The following is a 24,014-nucleotide window of genomic DNA, read 5'->3' as shown; positions in this document are numbered from 1 at the left end:
AGCTGGGCTGGGATACTCATCTGTACTTTAATCAGTAATGCACTCAGACTTGCTCCTTCCTTCCATACCTGCTACATGCTCCTCCCCATGCTACCAATGCTGCTCTTCAGGTTTCATGCAAGTTTGCTTTTGGTAGGTAGTCACTGCACCAGACATACCCAAAAGAACCTAAATAAATCTCCAGATGGGACCTTCCTCTTATGACATACCAAAGGGGTTCTGTTAGGGAGGGAGAGGAGAAGGGGGATATGGGAAGTGGGGGAGGTGGCGCAGGGGCAGGGAGGAGAGGGAGAAAAGAAGATGAAGGAGTAGGAGGAAGGAGAACAGAAAGATTTATTTTAAGAATTTGGTATTAAAAAGAAGTAATTGGCTCATGAAATTTTCCAGGCTGGTTAATCTAAAATCTGAAATCTGCAGGGCAAATAATAAACTGGAGACCCAGAGAAGAGTTATTTTTACAGTCTCAAGTTCAAAATCCTCAGGGCAGATGAGAGATTTTTTTTCCCCTTATCATACCAGATATGTGATGTTCTGACAACATTTCTCCAACTCTCTGATGCCAACAATGAATCCTGCAATTCAGTTCAATATGGTAGTGGCTACCTAGAGTTAGTGTCAGATGCCATAGGTTTAATGCGTCAGTTCCACAAGAATTCCTTCACTTCAGATGTCAGTTCAAAGTATAGGGTTCCCAAGGTCTAAGCTACAAAATCTTGTTTCCACAATACTTTTTGTCTGATTTAATAATTGGCTAGATTGACTAACTGAACTCTGAAAAATGCTGTACTTTTGTGGTTTATTATAAAGGTTTAAATAAATAGCCAGAAGAAGAGGTACATATAGGAAGAGGTCTGGAAGAATCTCAAGAGCAGGAACCTGTATCCCAGTAGAATTGGGGTACAGCACTCCCTAAGTACATGAATATATCTGCTGATTCAGGACCTCCTCAAATCCTGCTGTTGAGGAATTTTTATGGAATTTTCATTACATGGTATCAAAATTGTTGGCCTCTAATGATTCAAATGTCCAGTCCTTTTCATAAAAATTTGGTCTTTTCGGTGATAAGCCTTCATCTGTAAGTTATCTAGGGTCCCTTCAAGAGTTGCTTAGTTAGAACAAAAGATGTTCCTATCATTCTTATCATTCAGTAAATTCCAAGAATTTCAGAAGTTGTGTGCCAGGAATCAGGTACAGAGACCAAATACCTTTCTCATATCTCAGGAGGCTGAAGAAATTGCTATAATGCAATCTGGAGGCATAATACCTCCTCTTTTGGAAAATTTTATTCTTTGCTGTTAAGGCCTTCAGTTGATTGGATGAGGCCACCCCACATTATGAAGGGTAGTCTGTTCTACTTAAAGCTAACTGATTATAAATGTTAATCAGATCTAAAATGTAATTTTACAGTTACATCTATGTTAGCATTTGACCAAACAAGTAGGCACCAGAGGATCTCCAAATTGTCACATAAAATTAACCCTCACAGATATATTACTTTATCTGAGATCACCAACAGAATATTACTCAGTTATAGATAGTTAGACACTGTCATAGTGTAGACACTTACAAGTGTTTTTTTGTTTTTGTTTTGTTTTGTTTTGTTTTGCTTATGGAGATGCCACTAAATTGTTCTTTGAATGTTACTATCTTAAAAGAGATAAATTTATCATTGTAGGGAAGTGGTTCAAGGATAGATAATCCAGTAAAAATCTTATAAGACAAAATATGTCTGCTTATTAATTTACACTGTGGCATTAAAGATTCATTGGCTTTTTAAAATGCCTTGGTTATATGTGATGCATTGTATTTGTGAATACATAAAGAAGCATAATCCTTATAGGGTATCTTTTTATACTTTAACATTACAATTTACATTTTGGAATCCATTGATTTCATTTTAAATACTCTCTTCTTACATGCAGAATTATCAGGACAACTTGCTCAGCATATCATTCCAAATTAAATTATGAGGCCATTTTATGATGAATTAAACAAGGATTCTCTTCTAGTCTCTGTAACTATGAGAGGAAATTTCTAAGAAGTAAACAATTTTTTTTTTACTCAATTTCATGTTTTCTGAAAACATACAGTAGAGAGTTTACATTTAGAGAGCATCTAACACAGAATCGTCTTTTTACGGATGAAGAAACCCAGATTCAATGAAATCAATGGTTCTACAGACAAGTAATGGCAGAATCAGGGTGATGAAAAGCTTTCCTGACTTCCCACCCCATAATTAACATCCATTGCACTCAGCTCTACAACTATCAGCCTAGCATCCAATGGTCTTCTCAAGCAGTGCCCAACTTTTATGTCTAGTTCGAGTTCCATTTTTCATGCTCTGTGTACCAACTGAACTGAACCTTGTTGAACTAATTCAAACATTTGTCTCTGAGTTTGTGCTCAATTTTTCTACAATGCCCCTAGCCAGCTCTACCCATTCAGAATGTCTTTCCTGTCTATTTCTCCATTTTTAAAACCTGAGTAGTTTGCAATTTAAATGGTATCTCCTTTGTAAAGTTATTTGTATTTATTCAGCCAGATAAAATTCTCTTTCTGGAAATAGTAAGGAAAACATCACCATAGTTAAAGGTGGAAAGATTTACATTATCAATATAGTAAAATCAAACAAAAAAACCAATCCAACCACCACCCTCCAAAAAAGACCATTACCAAAATTAAAAAACAAATGACAAAGTAGATTAAAATATTTTACAGTATGCTTATTTAGTAAGTATTGATTGATCACTTGATAAGCACTGTGCTAGGTGCTATCTCCAAAAAAATACTGAATTATTAACAGTTAGAAAAAGAGGACAACTTCATTAGATATTGATCAATTAGATAAATTGAGAATGGATATGTAAATGCAGTAACAGAAATAAATGAGATGAACGCTACTTAACATTTATCAATTTTGTAAATATTTTAAAAACTCACACTTCTTATTAACAAGGGAATTGGGAAAAGAGCTCTTTCATATGTTGCTGATATGAGTGAAAATTGTTTGTTTCTAAATGTGCATCATTTTTATTGTGAAAGTTCTCTATTTTCTCTATTTTCTCATCTACATGTGCTTTCTACTCTTCTACCTTATGAGCTCTCTGGGTTCCACCAATTGGAGGCACAGAAGGAAATGAGCAAGCAGGAGACAATGAGGCCAAACCCCTACTCTCTGGGCTCTGTGTCTACAAGCTTCAGGGACAGTGTCTGTGTCCCTCTACTGAAAGGGAGGCCCCTTCCTGCCCTGCAACTCTCTTCTCAGCTTGGTAGGCCTCTGAGCTAAGGAGACAATAGCTTAGCCAGTCTTTAGTCATTGGTGTGTTATTATTCTTGTATGCTCCCTGAACCCTCTCCCACATTCTATAAACAGTTCCTTCCATATTGCTCTTTTTAAAATTCCACTTGAATGTGCAATTTTCCCCTTGAAATGACCCCAAATGTTCCCTCTTTGACTTTGAAATTTCACTTTTTTTTTTAAATAAAGGAAGAACAGGAGGAGGAGGAATAAGACAGTAAATCTATATTAGGCATCATAGTAGGAGTTAAAATTATATTATTGAAGCAGAAAAGAGTAATTAATTCAAACTGGAAGAATTTGAGAAGGCTTCCTATAGGAGATGACATTTTATTTGCATCTTAAGGGTGGCATGATAGAAAAAAGAAAGAAAAGAAATGTGTATGGTTGCCACACAAAAGTGATACAGGGATCTTGAGGGCAGAAACCCATTACTTTCTTATGCCACACACTGCCAAGAGTAAAGCTAGGTTGGAATAGGTATTAAATTAACATTTAAGAATTAATTATGGGTCTTCATTGAAAACTATTCTCAGGTGATACTTTACTAAGCTGGCAGAGTACTTAAGAGTACTTGGCAAATAGTAGGTGGTAGTCAATGTTATAGCCATTATTATTATTATTGCTGAATTCACAGCATCTTATCTTGACTATCATATTTTATTGGGAATAGTGATTCATAAATGTATCGTTTTCTTGCCACAGGTTGCCAGACACTATTCTCCATACATTTCATTATTAACTTCAGTTGCTTAACAGTTACATGAGTATTTTCTTGCAAAATACTAATAGACTCAAAAGTTTGTTAAAGATTATGATAGTAGGGCTGGCAGTATAATGCAGTGGTAGGCCCTGGGTTTAATCCTCAGCATCTTACACACACACACACACACACACACACACACACACACACACACACACACACTAAGAAAGAAAGAGAAAGAAAGAAAGGAAGGAAGGAAGGAAGGAAGGAAGGAAGGAAGGAAGGAAGGAAGGAAGGAAGGAAGGAAGGAAGGAAGGAAGGAAAACAGTAGCAAACATCAATCTTCCTAATCTGGAAGGAAAACTTTCAGTTTTGAAAGATTCATGTTAGATAACTAACTTTGTTCAGATAATAACCCTGAGAAATTATCTCAATTTCCTCCTCTTTGGTTTGTGAGCAGAAAATACTGATTTACACTGAGAGCCAGCTACTGATTCCCTAAATTTGTATCTCTTCTTGTGCAAAGCAAGGTAGTAGAATGGGTAGGGTGTGGGGGGGTGTGGAGAGAGAGAGAGAAAGAGAGAGAGATGGGAGTGGCAACTACTTTAGGTTTACATTATTAAAGTAACCAGGAAAACACCTTAGGTTCAATAAATTGTAATTTTTTAGGAACAGAATATTAGAAATGTTCAGGAAGCTGGACTGGAAGACAACTGGCTAAGACATTGTCAGCCTAAAGAATTTTTCATGGAAGACTCTTGTTTTAACCAGTCAAAGAAAAAAGAAAGAAGAAATGAAACAGCAGCGTCCCTTGTTATTACAGCTGACAGTAATGGGGTTTCCCCCAAAACTTCAGACTGACAGCTCCATAAGCAAGATTGCCCCACCACTTGTCACCTCCTTATAATCATGATGGAGGGACCAGGCCCTCCTTTTCTTATTTTCCAGTTTTGTCATTGCAATTAAGGTTTCACTGTTCAACCATCAAGAGTTTCCAAAGTATTCTTGAGGGATGAGGGATGCCTGTAAGAAGATGTGTCCTTGTTCTCAAGGGGTTTATAACACCATGAATAATTATGACTTGTCTAAGGAAACTTACAAGGGAGATTTATTAAAAGGGCAACCCAGTACAGTGCAAACTATGTACATGTTGAGGGGAATCAGCAGATACACCATAAATAATACACATATCAAAAAGGGTTTTGGTAAAAGGGAGGGGTATGGATTTCTCTGATGAAGCAGAAAACACTATAAGCATGAATAGAAGAATTTGTCTATGAGTGTAAATAAGATACAGTTTTATGTGAATCCTTATCGAGGCAAATTAGTTTTAAAGTACAAGAGTGGATCTTGGTGATGGTTAATTTCTCACCTGGCCAAGGAAAAGCATATTGCAAGTTAAGGCTTCTACAAGAAGCAAAGAACAAGGATGTTCAGGCTAAATAAAACTTCGGTCTTTGTTAATTATAAGGTCAGAGTCTGATTTTTCTGGAATCAAAAGGCTGAGCAAGCAATTGTAGAGCAAGGACTAGCTGCACAATGGCAGAGATGAATGCAACCTGACATTTCACATGCACTCTGGCATAGCTTTTGGCTCTCCAGCATCAATGGAAAACACAGCCTCTTATGTTTGCTCCTTAAGATGTGTCTCACTGAACCATCTATAGTGGTTCTCAAATTGGAATACCAAATGACAAGATGTGGTTAGTGACTGCTGTGTAGTGTCTTCCCAGACTTTTAGACTTCCAAGTGATTATTTGTGGGAAGGATGCTCAGAGAGGAGAAGGAAAAAACAGGAAAAAAGCTGTGTTTTTCACTTATGAAATATTAGGAAGCAACCAGAAACAGAACAGGATAACATGTGTAACCTTACAAAAAAAAGCAAGGGTTTCTTTTGAATTTTCTAATGGGAGAAACAAATAAGAAGATATAAATTCCTCAGTTTATACCAAGAGTTAAAAGAAAATCATTGCCTACTTATTGGTTCATTTTGTAAATTGAGATCAATGAAATTCTCTGAACAACAGCATGAAATCAATCGTAAAATAGCATATAATTCATGGCCAGTATTGTAAATTATAGTTTGCTTGACAGTAATCGGTGAGGTTTCCATGCACTGGGATGCATTTCCTTGTAACACGTCTGAGGATAATGCCTGTGGATCCATTTCTAATGCATATTAGAGTGATCTGTTTTTCCCTGTCCACAACTCCCTGTGTTTGATCTTATGCAAATGATGCAATCAAGCAAATGGAAAACAAGATGTTGTTGCTAAGGGGCTCTGACAAACAGTGGCCTTATGTTTTCAGGGTTCCCCACCCTCCATTTACTTGACTCACATTTGTGTACATACCTGCAATTGTTTGAATCCATTGATCCACTACATTGCCCTTGAAGGGCCTAATCACATCTGCAGAGACATATTACCAAATCAGTTGCAGTTAACCAGGAGGAGAGAGTTGTCATTATATTCCTCTTTGCTTTAAATTTTAAATTGTTAGCTTGTTTTCAGCTTCACTCCCAAAGAATACCTTAGCCTTGTTTTTCTGTAATCTTCTTTTGCACTTTTTTTAATTAATTATTTTTGAAAAAAAAAACAACAAACCTCCCATTGCATTTGTTCCTTTTCTATACAGCTACTTCTGTCCTCACACCTGATGCCTCCTCCTTTAATTTTTTTTTCTAATTTTCCTTTCACTTTGCTAAATGATCTCCTCCCATTTTACCAGGGATTTCTGGTGGACGACCTGTGTGTCTTCCTCCACCATGAACCAAATCAGATTCTATCTTTCTCACTTTTTTTCTCTCTCTCTTCATATTTTGTGATCCAAGGAACACTGGTGATACTTCATCTTCTTATGGAAGTACACTACAAATAATTCACTTCCAGATGAACGGTACAAGCATAATAATAATAGCTTGGAAGTCAAAAAAGCTATTTAATCAGACGGACCATCTATATACTATTGAGTTTATAGTTTTCAGATTTTCAGAATCAAGGAAAATCCCCAACTCCTTATTGTAGCAACAGCATAGCAATCAGTTTCCCAAACCAAAAATGTGGCCTAACAACTCACTTTTTTGTGTGTGTGAATTAACTGAAAACAAAAATTAATTCTGCACAGGTCCTGAAAATTTTGTCTTTATGGCAGTACTCATCCTCAGCAGGATAAGGCACTGGTTGACCATGTAGCATTTATAAAATCTCAATCTTTTACACATATACCCATGTTTCTATCTCAGAGTATGTTCATTTATGTCTTTATTTCTATAACAAAACTTACTCCAAGACTCCCATTCTATTTAGTAGGACTTACAGTTACTTTGGGGTCCCCTCCCCTGATTTTGAAAATGCATCCAGGTTCTTCTAAGGTTTCTTAGCACTTGGAATTTGGCCATCCATGGTGCCTTCTACCTCTGAGCAAAGAAATGACTATAGAGACAACCCTTTAGATCCAGTAATATCCTCATGGCTTCCACATTGCACCTGGGAAACTGAAATCTTGGCAAGGTTTCTTGTGGCCCTGCCTTCCTACAGATGCCATGCTCGTATCTTTTGCTTGACTGCTAGTCCTGACCTGGGATTCCACCTTGGAGACTGGGGTCAAGACCCCTCCTTCTGAGAAACTGTACACTGCATTCTCCTTTCTGTCTTTTTCACAGGAGTCTGGGAAATCTGAAATGTGGAGTGGAAGACTACTCAGTTCCTGTTTCTCTCAGGCATTATATCTGAAGGAGCTTTCAGTCCTCTCTTTCTCTATTCCCTCAGTGACGCTATCCAGAGATTTTTTTTTCTTGCTGTGTCTGCCTCATGACCAGTTACATTCTGTTTTGTATTTAATTACAATCTTATGGTTAAATTTTGAGTTTATAATTTAATTCAGGGAAATTTAGATAAGAAATGAATGATTGAGAGAGGATCAGAGGCAAGAAAGGGAAGAAGGTAAAAGAATAGGTTAACATGGCTACCATATTGATCTCAGTTCCCATGGCACATCTGGGAAGTATTATAGGAGTTCAGAGGGGGAAGCTATACTCCAATTTAAGACACATTTGGTTCCTCAAGATAATTGGCCAAACCATGAAAGGGGGAAGAAAAAGACTAGTACAATAAAGAAATAAACAAGGAAATAAGACAGTTAGTGTTGCATAGTCCCAAGAGCCCAGTTCAAATTGGCAAACCTAAAATTGCAGTAGACTCTTTAGGAACATTCAGTGATGTCCTTCAGACACTTCTTAGTGGTATGAGAGGTATTAGTCATATAAGATGACAAGATTTATCCAAAACTAGGAATCAGGATAGCAGTCCTAGGCGAGGGCTAGGGAGATGAAGAACTGTAGAGCCCGGAGAGTATGGCTTTGTAGTGGGTCATCAAATAGCACAACAAGTTAAAAACACAACTGTAACAAATATTCTTGGAATTAGAAGGTACTAAGAGACTGGCATTATGGGGTGGTAAAGGAATGATGGCAAGTCATCAACGTGACTAGTAGGAAATGACCAATTTCTGGCTACAGAGTAGATTTTAAATATAGAATATTGAAAATAGTTCCAAAGATGATCAAGTAGTGGGTGTAGTTATGCTCAATGTTGAATACATGAAGTAGAGGTGAAGGACATTGCATTTGAGGAAGTTAAAGCGAAGCCAGATTCGGAGATGAGTCATTACTGAGGATATTGGAGTTGCCAAGAAAGGGATTATGATTGAAAAGAGAACTGAGCCAACTCTGAAGTCACTGAGGAAAGGATCAGTGTGACTTCGGAGGTGTAATAGGGCATGCGTTAAGTAGATTTGGGCATATATTTCACAACTGAATTGATATTGATAAACTATACCTTTTTTTGTCCATTTATGTTATTCAAGTTTATCATACATTTGAAATAATATGTAACCATCTTCCAAACTAAATTATCTATATGCCCTAACTCCAAAACAGTGAACATTTTGGTCACCCTCTGTCTACTGGTTTTATATGAATAACTAGAATTTGATAGTTATGTTTTGGAGTTCAGATAGGTATAATTTTATCTTCTTATTTTTTTTAACAATGAATCTCCTTTATTTTTTAATTGCAGACCCATCCAGTGGTCAGGAGACAGTTGTACTCATTAGAGTCTTACAGATTTTTAGATATTCTTCAGCATTACTATATTTATGAGGAAAAAAAATGCAATCTGAATAAGGCACATCAAGGTCTCTCTCTGGTCTTGCGCATTCATTTATTCAACAAGTAAAAACTATTCTAATCACTTGTCATGTCAATCCTGGAGAAAATGTGGTGACTATGATAAATAAATATCTCGATGTAGTCCAAAAATTTCCATTCTCATGGAGAGGATAAAAAGTCAATAAATAAATGATAAGGGAATTTCTGACTTGTTTTGGTAATTACAATAAAGAATGAGACAAGATCATATATCAGAGAGAACCTAGGGACAAGGGTGTCTTTGTTGTTCAACTTTCAAGGAAGACCACTCAGAGGGGAGTCAGCCTTACGGATGAGGAAAAATCATCCAAGCACACAGGAGAAAATCAATTTCAGTTAGAAGAAGTAGGACCTGCAAGGGCCTGGAAGTGTAAATTTGTGATGTAGAAGAACAGAAATATGCCTAGTATTTGGAGGAAATTAGAAGTGGGCAGGTGGTTAGTCAAATAGGATCTCATTGACTTATTAAATTTCATTCTAAGAGCAATAAGAGGCCATTGCACAGTGTTACTCCAGAGAATCAAAAAGTCACTCTTGGTTGATGGTCTTTCTTCCTTCTTTACTTCTTCTTAATGTATTAAGAAAATACTCCTGACCCTATCTATCCATCTATTAGCATTGGTGCCCACATAGTCTGTTTTCCTTCCTAAAATTGTGGATTACCTTTGTTTCTACTTTGTGTGACCCCTACTTTGGGGCATATTCAATTCTTTCACATATTTTTTTAAAAAAACTTCCAACAATTCTCTCCTTTCATCCATTAACAAATTATTTTCTATCAGATTATTCCCTCAAGCATGCAACATACTTTTCCTCTAATTTAAATTTTTAAAATTATTTTACCTTTTACCTATTGCTTTATTTTTCTGCTTTTCCCTGCAACAAAACTTCTGAAGAAGCTGTCTATATTCTTGTCTCTAATTCATCTTCTCCTATTCCATCATAAACCCACTTGAGCCCAGCTTGAATGCTCAAAAATCTATTGTAATTTCAGTTGTGTAATTATCACTGGCTGCCATTTTGCTAAATACAGTGGTCAATTAGTAGTCATCTTCCTCTGATTTGAAGTATAATTCTTATAAATTTGCTCAATTTGTCCTTGATTGAACTTTTGGCCTTTTCTGATGGTAACCCAGGATTTGAGTTTCTGTATCTCTTCTCTTTTCTAACTACCCTCACTCAACTTGTATTCTCAAGCACTTTAAAAAATCATCTGTAGGATGTTTGCTTCCCAAATTATATCTCAAGATAGGATGTCTTCCTGTAATTCTCAGCTTGTTTGCAAATTGCCAAACTGACAATAGACTTAGTTGTTTAACATCTCAAACATGTCCTGTCTAAAATATGAATTCTTTATTTTCTCTTGCATATTCTTCCTCAACTAAATTAATGAGCATTTCATCCTCTTTGCTTAGGCTAGAAACCTTGGCATCAACTCTACTCTTCTCTCTCATAGATTACTTATAAGACACAGGAAAGCCCTGATAGCTTTTCCTTTAAAACATATCCAAAATCCAACCATCTTACTTGAGTAATACAAGCCTCCACTTACTTAGTATCACAATTGTCTCTCTAGAGACAATTCTTACATTTTCTCTCAGTACAGTCTATATAGTACCTAGCAGCCAGGATGATACTCATGAAGTCCAAACCCCACTATGTGACATCTCTATTCAAAATCCATAGCGGCTTCCTAAGTAGAATCCCTCATATAAAAACCCCAAATTCTTACAAAGACTGACAAAGCCCATGTGATCCCTCATTAGCCCTCTGACATCATGTCTTACTTCTTTCTGGCTCATTTCCTCTCCTCCAGCCACAGTGGCCTCTTTGCTATTCCTCAAGCATGCCAGGTGAGTTCCTCCTTCCAAGCTTTGGCCCTGCCTGTTCCCTCTCCTGGAACGTTTCTCCCTACCCCAGAATCCCAACTACTCTACCCTCACTCTTTTAAGGTCTTTGCTGAAAATTTCACCATTGCAATGAGACCTCCATTGACTATTGCCTATTAAAATCACCCCAGCACCCCTAATTCTTTTTATTCAGCTCCAAGTTTTTCATAGCATGTTTTATATTAAACAGCACTAACATTCTTAAACCCTGTTACACATTCAGTTTAAAGCCTGGATATCACTTAAAATGTAGCCTCTTTCTCATCCATGAACTATACAATAGTCTAGGGATAAACCTAAATGATACAAAGAAGGTTTTCATACAATTTTCTAATTTTCAGTTTCAATTCTGTCACCAGTCATGCCAGCCCTCTCAACCAAATGTGACCCTTCCAAGCATGCTCATTTTCTTATTCTGTTTTTCTCTCAGTCCCAGTTATCATAGAATTGGATGCTTCCTAATCCACGAGGAAACCATCTTGTCGCAGTAGAATCCAGGTTCTAAAAACAAACCCTGAACTAATTGCTACGGAAAACTACGCCCATCTAGGCAGATATCCTGGATGAATTTAGGATTTAGATGATCAAGGTTACTTTCAAAGCATGGAGTTTATAGTATGAAGAAGAGCAGGGCATTCAGTGATATGGAGATACCAAAGTGGTGATGCTAGGATGCATTTTGACTTACCAGCTAGAGATAACTAAATTCTAGTTGTGCAAATATCAGGCTTTCTTTGAATGAGGTGACTTCTTCATCACCTACAAATTGGTAGCCAAGTCCCTGCCTCAATAAACTAGAATGTAAGAAAGACAGAAAATTTACCCCATTCCAAGGAGTTCATTGGCCAAAGAACTCCATAGCATCCAATCTCAGTGACAGTTTACCAAAATAATCTGGTATATTTGGGAGATATCCCACAACCACCAAATTCCTGCAAATCAGGGGAAGGAAAGGAAAAGAACAGAATAATAGCAGATCTACTGTGTTACCATATAACCACATTATAATGTTGGCCAAGATTGGGTCAGAGTTGTTCTTTGCATGAAGTTTTTCCACAGTAAATAATAGTTTACACTCTTGGTTTCATCTGAATCCACTGCTTCATGATTTTTAACTTTGTAAACCTCATAAAATGCTGGTCTAAATGAAGGCACTCCGGTTCTGTTTCACTCCTGTGCACATGGTGCAGCTGTTATTGCCATCTGTCAGCAGTCACTGGCATTGCCACCTGCTTCACCACCAACTTTAGTGTCCTTGCAATGTGTCTTCTCTTCACATTGGTTGAAATTGTCCCTTGTCAAGTTGGCACCATTGGATATGTGTACTGCAGAATTTGCAAAGAAAACAAGATCTAATCAAAAGCACTAGCAGTCTCTTCTTGGTGACCACTTCTCCCCCAACCTCTACCCCAATTTAACTCTATTGGCTACAAAGTAACTGTTTTGCCTTTTTTTCTGGTGACCTAAATGTTTAGCCAATTGATTGTACTTTGCATGAAAATCAAAGTGTTCTTTTCCTAGTTTACTTTTGCTATCAGTGCAATGCAAAATCTATTTGCCTGAATTAGGCTGAATTTCATTAATCTTTTAAACATGAAATAGTAATGGTTCAAGGTTAATGAGATTTGAGACTATGTGTTACTTAAATTGTGACTAACACATTTCAAAACTATTGTAGAAAATAATGATAACTTTAGTACAATGTGAAAGTATAAGGGGTGTTTAAACCCTGGTAAACTTGACTGTGCTTGGGTTGTATTATTGAGTACCTTTATAAGTAAAATGTTCATGGTACTTTAGAATTGAATGAGGAAATTACAAATTAGTTTATACTAATGCAAGGGATTTGGTATCCATTCCAAGGATAGACAGGAATAAAAAGTACTACAGAACTTCAGGGAAAAGAGAGATTATTTCTGGCTAGTGTACTATCCTCCTTTTAGTGGTCATCTTTCATAACAAGTTCAACTGTATATAGATCATCACATTCATTCTTTCATATTGATTCAAACACATGCATTTGAACCCTACAGTGTGCAGTCACTGTATTACATACTGAAGATGCAAAGTAAATATGGCACTATTCTTTCTCTAAAGATGTATAGTACAGCTGATCAGAGAGTCATGGAAACACATAATGACACAGTGTTGTAAGTGTCATGCTAAAGGTATATACAGAGCACTACAGGGGTCAGAGGAGGATAACTACTCCATTCTATACCAGGGAAGTATTAGAGCATCTCAAAAAAGAAATAGAGATTTGCATGGAAATGGACAATATGAAGGTCAAATAATAGTTGTCCAGATAGATAGCAAGGAATCTGGCAAACAATTATAAACTCAAAGTCATCGTTATGGGCTACATATTTGCATTTCAAAAGTATCTTATATTGTCTTCAAATATGCTTTAAAATAATTTAATTATCTCATTTATAACATAGTCGTTGAACAAAGTCTAAACTCAGAAAATGACTTACCTGGTCATATTTGAAGAAAACAGTCAAGTTGTTAAAATGAAAATTCAAACCAGGAGTTTGAGTGACACTTGTCTACCTAAATATGACAATAGTACATTTAAGGGATAAAACACCCTGTATTATATTACTATTGATTTTTATGGATACAGATTCTTATTTTAAGCTTTATTTTAACAGTTCTCAGAGGTAGGAATGTTGAGGAGGAGTGAAATCACCTGAATAAAAAGTACAATAGTAAATAAATTCTCCTTTCTCTTCTTCCCTTAGATTTAGGGGTATTTACACCCCATCAGTTTCTACTGAGTGCATGCACACACGTGGGATGTACAAACAGTTCCCGGATCACATTGTATACCGCAGAGCTGCCACCAGAATATGTGGATCCCCCAATTCTGACTCCCCTGGATTCTAGAACTATATATGTACAGTAAGTAGAAATGTGTCTGTCACACACTGGTTCATGCAAGAATCCCAGTGAGTTCAATCAGGGGAAGGGCTTGTGACATAAAATTAATTTTATTGTGATTAAATGCATAGGAATGATTAGATCAGTGGTTCTGGGAACCTTTGATTATCACTTGCCAACTTAATTTCCATTTTGTCTTTAAGCAATCAGAATGAACCACATATGTACACAGATTCTGTGCAAATTTCAATAAAGAAAAAACTGACCACTCACATGTCTACCATCAGCTTTGTATATGTGGAACATTATTTGTAAGGATTTGAAATTGTAAAGCATTATGTCGTTATTTTTCTTCTGAATATGAAGTAGGACCTTCTTATTTCCTTATTCCTTTGAAGTTGGGTCAGAATGGAAATTTTACATACAAACATGTTCAGATTCTGATATTAGTCATTATTATCTATTTCCTAATCCATAAGGTATAAAGTGTATTGCAGTGTTGAGCTAAAATCTAATAGCCCTGTCTTACCACAAATTAAATCTTGTTGACTTTTATTTCTTAACTCTGAATGAAAAGTGTAGACAATAAATTAGGACATTTATTCAAACTGAAAAGCATTAAGATTCATATCACATTGTCCTGTGTCTCAACTCTCAGATTGGCTTTCGGTTGCTCTTAGGTCAAGCCACATTACTTGCCCCAAAAGACTTTCTACTACTCTGAGTATTTCTCAGATGAACTATTTCCTATCCATTCTGCAACTTCCCCTTCTCATTTTCCTTGACATATTGTGATCCTCATCTGGAATATCCCTTGCTTTGTCTTCAACCTATCCAAATCCAATCCCTCTATTGAGTATAAATTCGTGCACAATCATAGACAGTGTTGTTCCCTCATCCAAGAAGTCCTCCCTGATTACTTTAGCCCCCTGCCATCTTCAATTCTCTGTATTCTATAATTACATGTTAATGCTATGTTAAATTGCTGTAAATTTTAGGAAAATTGTGTTATTTTCCTGAAATAAGGATTTATAAGAGAGAGTGTTTCTCTCCTATATGTCATAAATTGTCAGATATTCTGTTTCTTCCAATATTTTGTTCTCTGGCTTGAATTCAAAATGAATACCCACTCATACCTTATTTGTTTTTTCACATTATTAGCTATTTAAAATTGTTAGTAACCGGGGGCAAGAACTACACCAGGTTTTCTTTATGCCACTTGGTATAGGCATTTAATAATTATTGTAGTATTTTTGGAAATGAATCATTTTTTAGCATTCAGTGCTTTTTTTTTTTTTTTTTTACAGTGGCACATATCCAAGCTCACCTGTGTCCTCTGAAAATCCTGCACATGTCACTTTTGACTTGATTGAGTGATGATAATAATATATATATTTTCCATTTCCAGGTGGAAACAACCAAGGAAACTAAATGGAATTCTAGAACGCTATATATTATATATTTCAAATCACAGACATGATTTTGCAATTTGGAATGTTGTCTATAACAGTACTGAACTTTTCCAGGATCACACGCTACAACACATTTTCCCTGGCAATAAATATCTCATCAAATTGGGAGTAAGTTCACTTTAATTCTATCATTTTCTCTGTTCTATTCCTTTCTTTCTTTCCCTCCCTTTATTCCATCTTTTCTCCCTTCCTCACTTAAAACAAAAAATGCAAAACACCAAAATGTTACTTATTGATATTTGTGCTGAAAACTTGCCTCTCACCCTAAATGTGAATTCTGTTGATCTAATATTTGATTATTCATAATTTGAAAAATGAGAGAATAAACAAATTGAATCAGTAGATTTTCCCCAAATATAATTTTGGTTTATCATAATTATTTTTTTAATTATTTTTAGAACATTGTAATTATTGAGAGCTTTGCCAAAAAATGCTTAGATTAACAAGGATAATTTTCTATGGTGCTTGTATTTAGTTAAAAAACAATGGACACTATGAAAATTTAGATCTTATATTTTTAAATGAAGATTAAATGATACCCAAATAATCTTGATTGTTTTTATACTGAGGTTTTTGTTAGACTTTGATCCTGGAAGAAAAGTCACTTAATAAAACTCTAGAATCAACATAGTTTAGAAATTTCTTTAGATAGACAATAGCATTTTTAATGCAAAATAGCACTTTTATATAAAGGTCTTTTAAAAGACCTTGATATTACCATGGAATTTATACTCAGTATTTCCTTTTGTATTTTTGATGAAATATAATCTTTTTTAAGTTTAATAGCACATCTGAAAATAACTGAATATAAACATGAGATTGTCCCTATTTGTTTTAAACACACTCTTCATTTTATAGCAATACCTATATAAGGATATTTGCTTTGATAAATGCCATAGAAAATATTCTGCTCTTGATTATGAATAAATTTACATTTATGTAGACACTGTGTATGCATTCATTTTACTTAACATGCTCTTGAATGCTCTAAATATTATACCACGAGAAAATAAACTACATTCAACTATTGCTAACTCTCTGACTTGACACCACAAAACAAGGGCAATCAGACAATGTTAAAAATCCCATCAAAGCTGACTCCATGTGCCTAGGTATTTGGCACAGTACATAGGTCTATGAAACGACACTTTTGATTACTTGCAATTGTATTATTCAGCAAGAAGTATATTGACTTGATTTTTAAAAGCTAGCAGAGACGTTCACAATATTCAAAATCATTGTAATATCAATCTCAAGAAAACTCTGAATTGCTTTGGAACAAACAAAATTAAACAGGAATTATTGTGGTTTGGGATTTTATCAGAAGGAGGCAAATGATGTCTTGAAAAATAAATACCACTAACTTAGGAGCTTGCTCCCCTGAATTAAAATTCATATTTTGCCTCTAACTGAGTAACCTAAGGCAAATTTATTTAACCACATCGAGTTTCACTTTCTTCAAGTCTAAAATTAGGATATTGAACTAAATGATTTTGATGTCTTTCTGAGCCCTAAAATTCCAAGATGCTAAAATAGCAACCCTAAACAGTATTCTTTGGACTCAGTATCTTTCAGCCTTGACTAATGCTGATGTGAGAAGTCATAAAGATGTGGAAGTCCTTATCCTAATACTTGCTGGGAAATAAACTTGCTCACATTATTTTCAATTTCACTGTATTTATTAGGGCAGAAAATACTCTAATGTGTTTTCAGGAAGTATTCAACTAAAAGGTTTTTTACTTAACTCTGTTAAGCAATAAATTAAATGAACCAGAACATTTTAGGTTCATCTTGGTTAATTGAGGGATTATTGTATATTTCACAGTTTCAGTGTAATATCCAGCTCTCAAGGTCATTAGATTAGTAGAAAGAGATCAGGTTCTCAGCAAAGTGGAGTTATCTTTATAGATTGTCTTAGCATGTTGACTAAGTGCTTGCAAACAAAACATCCAGAGAGCAAAGCCTTTAAACAGCTTTTGGGATACAGGAAGATTCATGGGGATTTGAACCACTGTGATTTACTTCATGCTTAGAGCAGAAATTTTTCTTCATGTGGCTTCATTTAATTTTTGCTTTTGACTGGATAATAAACTTCAGAAACATAGAGATGGCCTCTTTCTAACATTTATGTGCGGTTCAAAACACAGTACTTGGTGGAAACTGGAGGCTCAACAAACTATTCTTGAATGAAATGAAGGACCACCCAGTACAATTATTTCATAAATAATCTGAGACTTTTGGTATAATTGAATAATTTGCTGGGAGATATCAGAGTTAGGGATTGTGTAGTTCCAAAGCATATGATCTTTCCACTGAAAGAAATAGTATATTGACTTGCTGCATTCAACAAAGGGTATTTTGAAGCATGGTAGTTCCTAATAAAGAGAATAAATTAACAATTAAATAAAGAAACTATTAATACAATCACATCTCAAAAATGCTAGTTTTGGATCTTCCTAATAGTCATAATTTCAAAAATAATTGATAATAATTTCATTATTCATGCTTTTCTTTATATAAAAATTGAATTTCTAGTCTGTTTAGTTAGTACTCATCATGTCATGGTGGTATCATGACTTTGTGAATTTTGTTTTCAAATTGTTATTAGTGAATAAAAGTAAAGAAAATAGTTTGGAATGTCTTATTTCAATGGCTCACAGGCTTTTAAAGACCTTGCCATTTCATAGAGGCATCATTAATAAGTGCCACTATTTGTTTAATCTGTCCAAACCAGAATTTTAATCAGCATTCACCTTCATTGAATGGTGTGGCCTTTGTTACAGGTAGGTCAAACAGGAAACCCATTTGTTCAATCTCATGCAGATGACATCAGATTAGACTAAAAAGAAACAATTTGAAGAATAGGCCTTCTTAGTGCACAAAGAATGCAGGCAAAACCAGAACAACAAACATTGAAGGCAACTTTTTAATGCATTACTTATGTATTTTAGCAGTCTTTTTATGCATAGTTTCATTAACCAGAAAAATATATCATGAATTCCTGGATTTTTGAGGGGCTTCTCTAACAAGTTAAAAGTTTATAGATCTCGGATGATGCAATCCAAAGAAGAGGATGTTTTCATTGTCTTTGAAAATACCACATAATTCTCAAAACAAGTTCAATTTCTTCTACATTCTGTTTTAAGAAATATAAAATTATATATCACATACTACATTATGTCTTTAAGTACAGTTAGCAAGGGAAACTTTTTAGGATATAAATAAGAAAAAATAGTGACAAATAGCTATGGTAATTAAATCTCAGTGTGTGATCTGCTTAGCAATAAGTGCTGCAACATTTTTTTTTTTGCTCCTAACATAATAATCTGGAAAATATAAGTGGGATGTATTTTCTTTATATATAAACTAGGAAAAAGTGCTTTTTAGACTATTTTACCTTTGATAACTTACTTATATCATATGGCCTCTTTCCCTGCCATATTTTTTTATAGACTTTTAACACATTTGTGTGTATATATGTTTAAGTGTTTCCCATTTTAATTTTCAGTTAGCTAATTTTTGGACTAACACTGGCATGTCCTAAAGTTTTGGATCACCTTTTGCCCATGTAGTCAACTGAGTCCTCTTTATTTGTAAATATTTCATTCTCAGGAGGAATATGTTTTTTTCCCTTATGAACATATGCACACCCCATAACTGAGAATTAGAAGAAACCCACAGAAGTAAAGATAGCCCTCAATCTTAATGTAATTTAATGTCCAGGTTGCAATTCCACCCATCTGAAACTTTCTTATGCTGAGGAGAAATTATTCTAAAGACATGGGCTAATGCTGTATTCTTACCACGGGAAGTCAGCATGCTCTTCAGGTTGGTTGGCCATGAATTGTTATTTGTACTTATAATGAAAAATCTGCAACAATTACAAAAACTTAGTGAGTAGTAGTATACTACAAAAAAAAAAGAAAATATCTAAAAATTGACAGTCTCCTCCTATCTTTAGGGAAAAGAATATTGACTGTTTAGGTTTCAGAAAATCATTCCTGCAATATCTAACTGAAAAGTAACAGATAGGCTAGAAGAAATAAAAAGGTGCTAATTTTTTTTATGTTAGTATTATCTATCTTTCATGAAAATAGACTAAATAACTGTACTTCTCATATCGTCTATAATTTTGCTTCACTTCCTTATTGATTTTGGTAAAATTTAATGCTTTGTGAAACATTTTAAAATTTTATTGTATAAATTGTAGTTGTAGCCTGAAGAGATACTGAACAAAACTTAAATATAGTTTTGAAATACTATTGGTATGTAAAGATAAAAACCTTAAGATTTTCTAGCAAATATAGTCTGGAAAAAACCCTGTATATATGTCTCAACTTCCTGAAGAAATGCTCATACAGTAAGTTTAAGAGTTATTCACCATTTATTATAAAAAGGCACACAGAAGTTCTGAGTGTTTTCAAAATTCACGTCACTGCTTCTGTTATTCATAGTACCTGATTAAGGAGAAAGGCTCTGTGTAGTTTTCATTGTTGTCACCAACATACTTGATAAGAACCATTTAGTAGAGGAAAAGTTTAATTTAGGGCTCACATTTCAGAGGTTCAGTCCACAGTTGACTGAGTCCATTGCTCTGGTCCTGAGGTGAAGCAGAACATCATGGTGGAAGGGTGTGGTAGAGGGAAACTGATCAGTTTATGTCAGTGAAGAAGCAGAGAAAGAGATCACAATGTCAGGAACTATATATAAACCAAGGTCATGCCCCAGTGATCTACTTCTTCCTGCCATGCCCTACCTGCCTATAGTTACCACCCACTTAGTCCATTCGATTAGGATGGACTGGTTAGGTCACAATTCTTAATCTAAACATTCCTGCATTAACACAGGAGCTTTGGGGATACCTCATATCTAAACTATAACAGGTTCTGTGATTATGTTAAATTTGTCAGTTTAATGACAAATTTCATGTTTCAATGAAGCCTATCTCTTCTGACACATAAGTAGATTATTTGTCCCTCTAAGTCACTAAACATTCACTCAAACAGTATTCCAGATTGAGAAGGATTGTTTTATTTAATTTTACATATCAAAATATAAATACATTGGTCATGTTATAGTAGTAAATAAAAAGCAATTATACTTGCTGTACATCTTTTTTTTCCCCTCCAAAATAGTTATCTTATCCCCAAATTGTCTTCATTCTCTAGTGCTTTTCTCATGTGGTTCAATACCCATGTGCACGTGTGAGTGTGTAAGCATGTTTACTTTGTTCTGAAAACCTTTGTGCAAGGCTAACTTTGGCAGGGCTATTCACCCAGTCGGTATATGTCCTTGATCTCCAGGCTCTGACTTAGGAGAGTTCTTACCTCACACATTCTGGATAAATTTCTACATATCAGAGATTGCGGTCTTATGCCCCTAAAAAAACAAACTAATTAAATGTCAAACTTCAGCTTTGAAACAAATTCATTTTGAGGAGTGAAGGGAACATCATTTAACAAAATCTAAAACTTCGATTATGAATTTTCTTTTTTCATTGGTGGTCTAAACTTTGGGGACCCTGAGTGATGTATACTTTTTCACATCTCTCTTTAGGTTTGCACGGGTGGTGGATGCACATTGAGTGAGGCCAGTGAGACCATCACTGAGGAAACCATCCCAGAGGGTGTGCCACCTCCCAGAGCCCACTCCTATTCACCGGACTCCTTTAACATCTCCTGGACTGGGCCTGAATATCCGAATGGTAAGTGAACTCTTTTAGCCTCAAGTTAAAAAGATGATTAGCAAAGGTAAATTAATATTCTAAATGGCAGCTTATATGTGGTGCTTAATTTTTAATGATCATTTTAGCACATAAAATTCCTGAGATAGTATCCTTGTCTGTAGTTGGGGAGATTCTAGTTTTTAGGCTAACACAATTTTGGTGGCTCAAAAGTGCTCCCTTTTGATAGTTCTTGTGTACTGCATCTTATTGTCTAACATGCTCCAGGAGAGGTGAAGAGAACAAATGAGGATTCCCAAAGACTGCGGCTTTGAGAGTGACATTGTATTTTCAATGACTTTCAGTTTTTAACAGCCATTAGTTCTTCCTGGAGAAGTAGAGAGGTGGAAAGTTCATGTACATATTGTATTTCAAAATGCTTTTGATTTAATAAGTTTATCTTAAAAGAGGCCACTTGGAACTGTATTCTTTAATATACTATTTATAAATATTTCAACATGCAGTTTTTAAACAATGCATACATTAAACATACATACATTTATACCTATTTATCTTAGAGCAGATTGTGTGTATTTTTATGTGATCTATATGTCCTTGTATAGTTTGGAGAATTAAGCTAGCCAGTTAAATTTCTTTAAAACAAAACATAGAATAAAGAAATTTTAATAGCTTTTGGTAGAAATTACTTTATTCGGTTATTAGAAGTATCTTTAAGATTCACATAATGTAGTGCAATTGTTTCTCACTGATAGAAGCTTATGGGATATCAAATTCCATTCCTTCTTAAGACAAATATCAAGAAGAATTTATATCATAGAAATTCTTCTAAGTTACTCATTACTAAAAATTGAAATGGCCTCTTTCAGCATAGTCAAAAGGAAGGAAAGAAAAAAAATGTCATTTTATTAGTGTGTCTTATGTTTACTATGATATTAATTATTTCAGCCATTTCATTTTAATTAAACTTTTGGCAAATGCAGTAGATATATTTGAGGTGGCGGAGAGAATTCCAATAATTAGAGTGAGTAATTATCTCTGCTATTGAAGTTATTCCTGTACTAGTACAAATTTCCTAATAAAAAATAAATGGATGTCTATTTGATACTATATTAAGCATTCAAAAAATCTTGTCACAGGGCTGGGTTTGTGGCTCAGTGGTACAGTGCTTGCCTAGTACATGTGAGGCACCGAGTTCAATCCTCAGAACCCATAAAAATAAATAAATAAAGTAAAAGTAATATGTCCATCTATAACTAAAATTATTACCAAAAAATTTGTCACACTTCTCATACCACAAAGCAATCTAGTCTTCAGGTTGCAATGAAAATGTTAATGATTTGTTCTGATTGGACCACTGCTAAATGCTGTTACATTATTTGCATAGTAGAACTTTTCCCTTTACCCCATTGGTAGTTGCAACTGAAACTATAGTTGTACTCAGAATTTTCGGTTGTCTAGGGAAATACTTTCCATATTTTAAAGAAGTTTGCTTATTATGCTTTGTACATTTTCAAAGCACTTTTTAAATATATTCAATGAACAAAAAGAATTGGGGAGCTTTGGGAGATATTTGTTAACACTATCATGGTATTTTAAAGACTTGTGTTTAATAACAGCAGAATTTTCAGAATTTTTATTGTGGGACAATTGTTAGAAATTTAAAAGAGAATTTATTTTCAATCAAAAAAGAAGAAGAAGAAGAAGAAGATGATGATGATGATGATGATGATGATGAAACTACTTCTTCCCACTACTCTTTTTCACTTTTCCCACAACTACCAGTGTTTAATTTCTGCTGTGGATTGTCTGGAGGGGTAATCTGATTGTTGGAAAACATCTTGTCCCTTTGTATTTTCGAATGCTTCCCAGAAAATACCTGAGAAACAAAGTCCATGTTTTGCAGTCTGGCATTCAGGTAACACCAACTTGTGACTCAACCTAAATTTTTAACACAGCTTCCCTTTTAGTTACCCTGGAATATTTAGAGCTTAATGGAAAATTGAAAGACATGGGTGTGGAGTCAAATAGGCCTAGAGTCAAAAATCATTGCAGATTTAAGATAACTGTTATTTTAACAAACTTACTAAATTCCTCAAATTCCAGTTTCCTCAATTATAAAATAAATTCCTCAAATTTAACAATCCTGATCCTCCCTAGATCTTTACCTATAGAAAGTCAACTAATTCTTCCAGGTTAATCATAGGCTTCTTGTTCTATGAAATCATTCTATTCTTCCTTGAGTTTCAGTTAACTTTCGACTTCCCTTGACCATGTAATCTGTTTCTGTTCCTTTATAATAGCATTTAATTCATTCAACCTGGGCTTAAAGTTATTTGGGTACATGTCTAACATGCCCACCAGATGATAAGGACCATGAATCATTCATTTTTCTCCATTCACAGAGCCTCAAATTCTATTCTACCTTATAGAGTTGCCCAATATTTAGTTTATTTGTTTCTTGTGCAAATTGCCTTTGGTGGCATATAGATTGCAAAGTTCTCATTCTTGAATGATACCAAGAGAGATGATAGAAGGACTTACAGGCCAGTTCCTGAAATACATTTTTTTTGAAATATATTTGATCCTGAAATATATTTGCTGAGCTGTTTGATGTCTGGGAATGGGTTTTTCTTTTGGGATTTTGGATCTTATATTTGACCCAAGCATTTTTAATATTCTTTGCCAGAGTATTCCCAGGTCTAACTTCATGGAATCAGGCCCATATTACAATATATGCTACATTATGGTTGTTTTCTAATTTCTGAATATGCTTCAGGAGAGTAATACAATTGAACAATAAGATGAGCTTCACCTTCATGAGACTAAAGAAGACCCTTCAAGTTATCTTGAATAGAAATGTTGGTGGCATTCTTGACTT

The 24,014-nt window shown here is 34.9% G+C and overlaps 1 protein-coding gene across 12 annotated transcripts in view; it reads left to right on the top strand.

Annotated features, from left to right (window-relative positions):
• Window positions 1-24,014, top strand: part of Ush2a (usherin) — a 738,328-nt gene that overhangs the window by 381,879 nt on the left and 332,435 nt on the right. For all 12 annotated transcript variants that reach the window (XM_078022812.1, XM_078022814.1, XM_078022813.1 and 9 more), the window contains exons 33-35: window positions 13,843-14,002; window positions 15,390-15,561; window positions 21,010-21,157. In XM_078022812.1, coding sequence (XP_077878938.1) covers window positions 13,843-14,002; window positions 15,390-15,561; window positions 21,010-21,157 — 480 coding nt within the window. The remainder of the gene's footprint in view (window positions 1-13,842; window positions 14,003-15,389; window positions 15,562-21,009; window positions 21,158-24,014) is intronic.

This window comes from Ictidomys tridecemlineatus, chromosome 10, assembly GCF_052094955.1.
Source record: "Ictidomys tridecemlineatus isolate mIctTri1 chromosome 10, mIctTri1.hap1, whole genome shotgun sequence".
Taxonomy (NCBI): domain Eukaryota; kingdom Metazoa; phylum Chordata; class Mammalia; order Rodentia; family Sciuridae; genus Ictidomys; species Ictidomys tridecemlineatus.
Note: the sequence above shows the minus strand (reverse complement) of the source record. Positions and strands in the feature narration are given on the sequence as shown.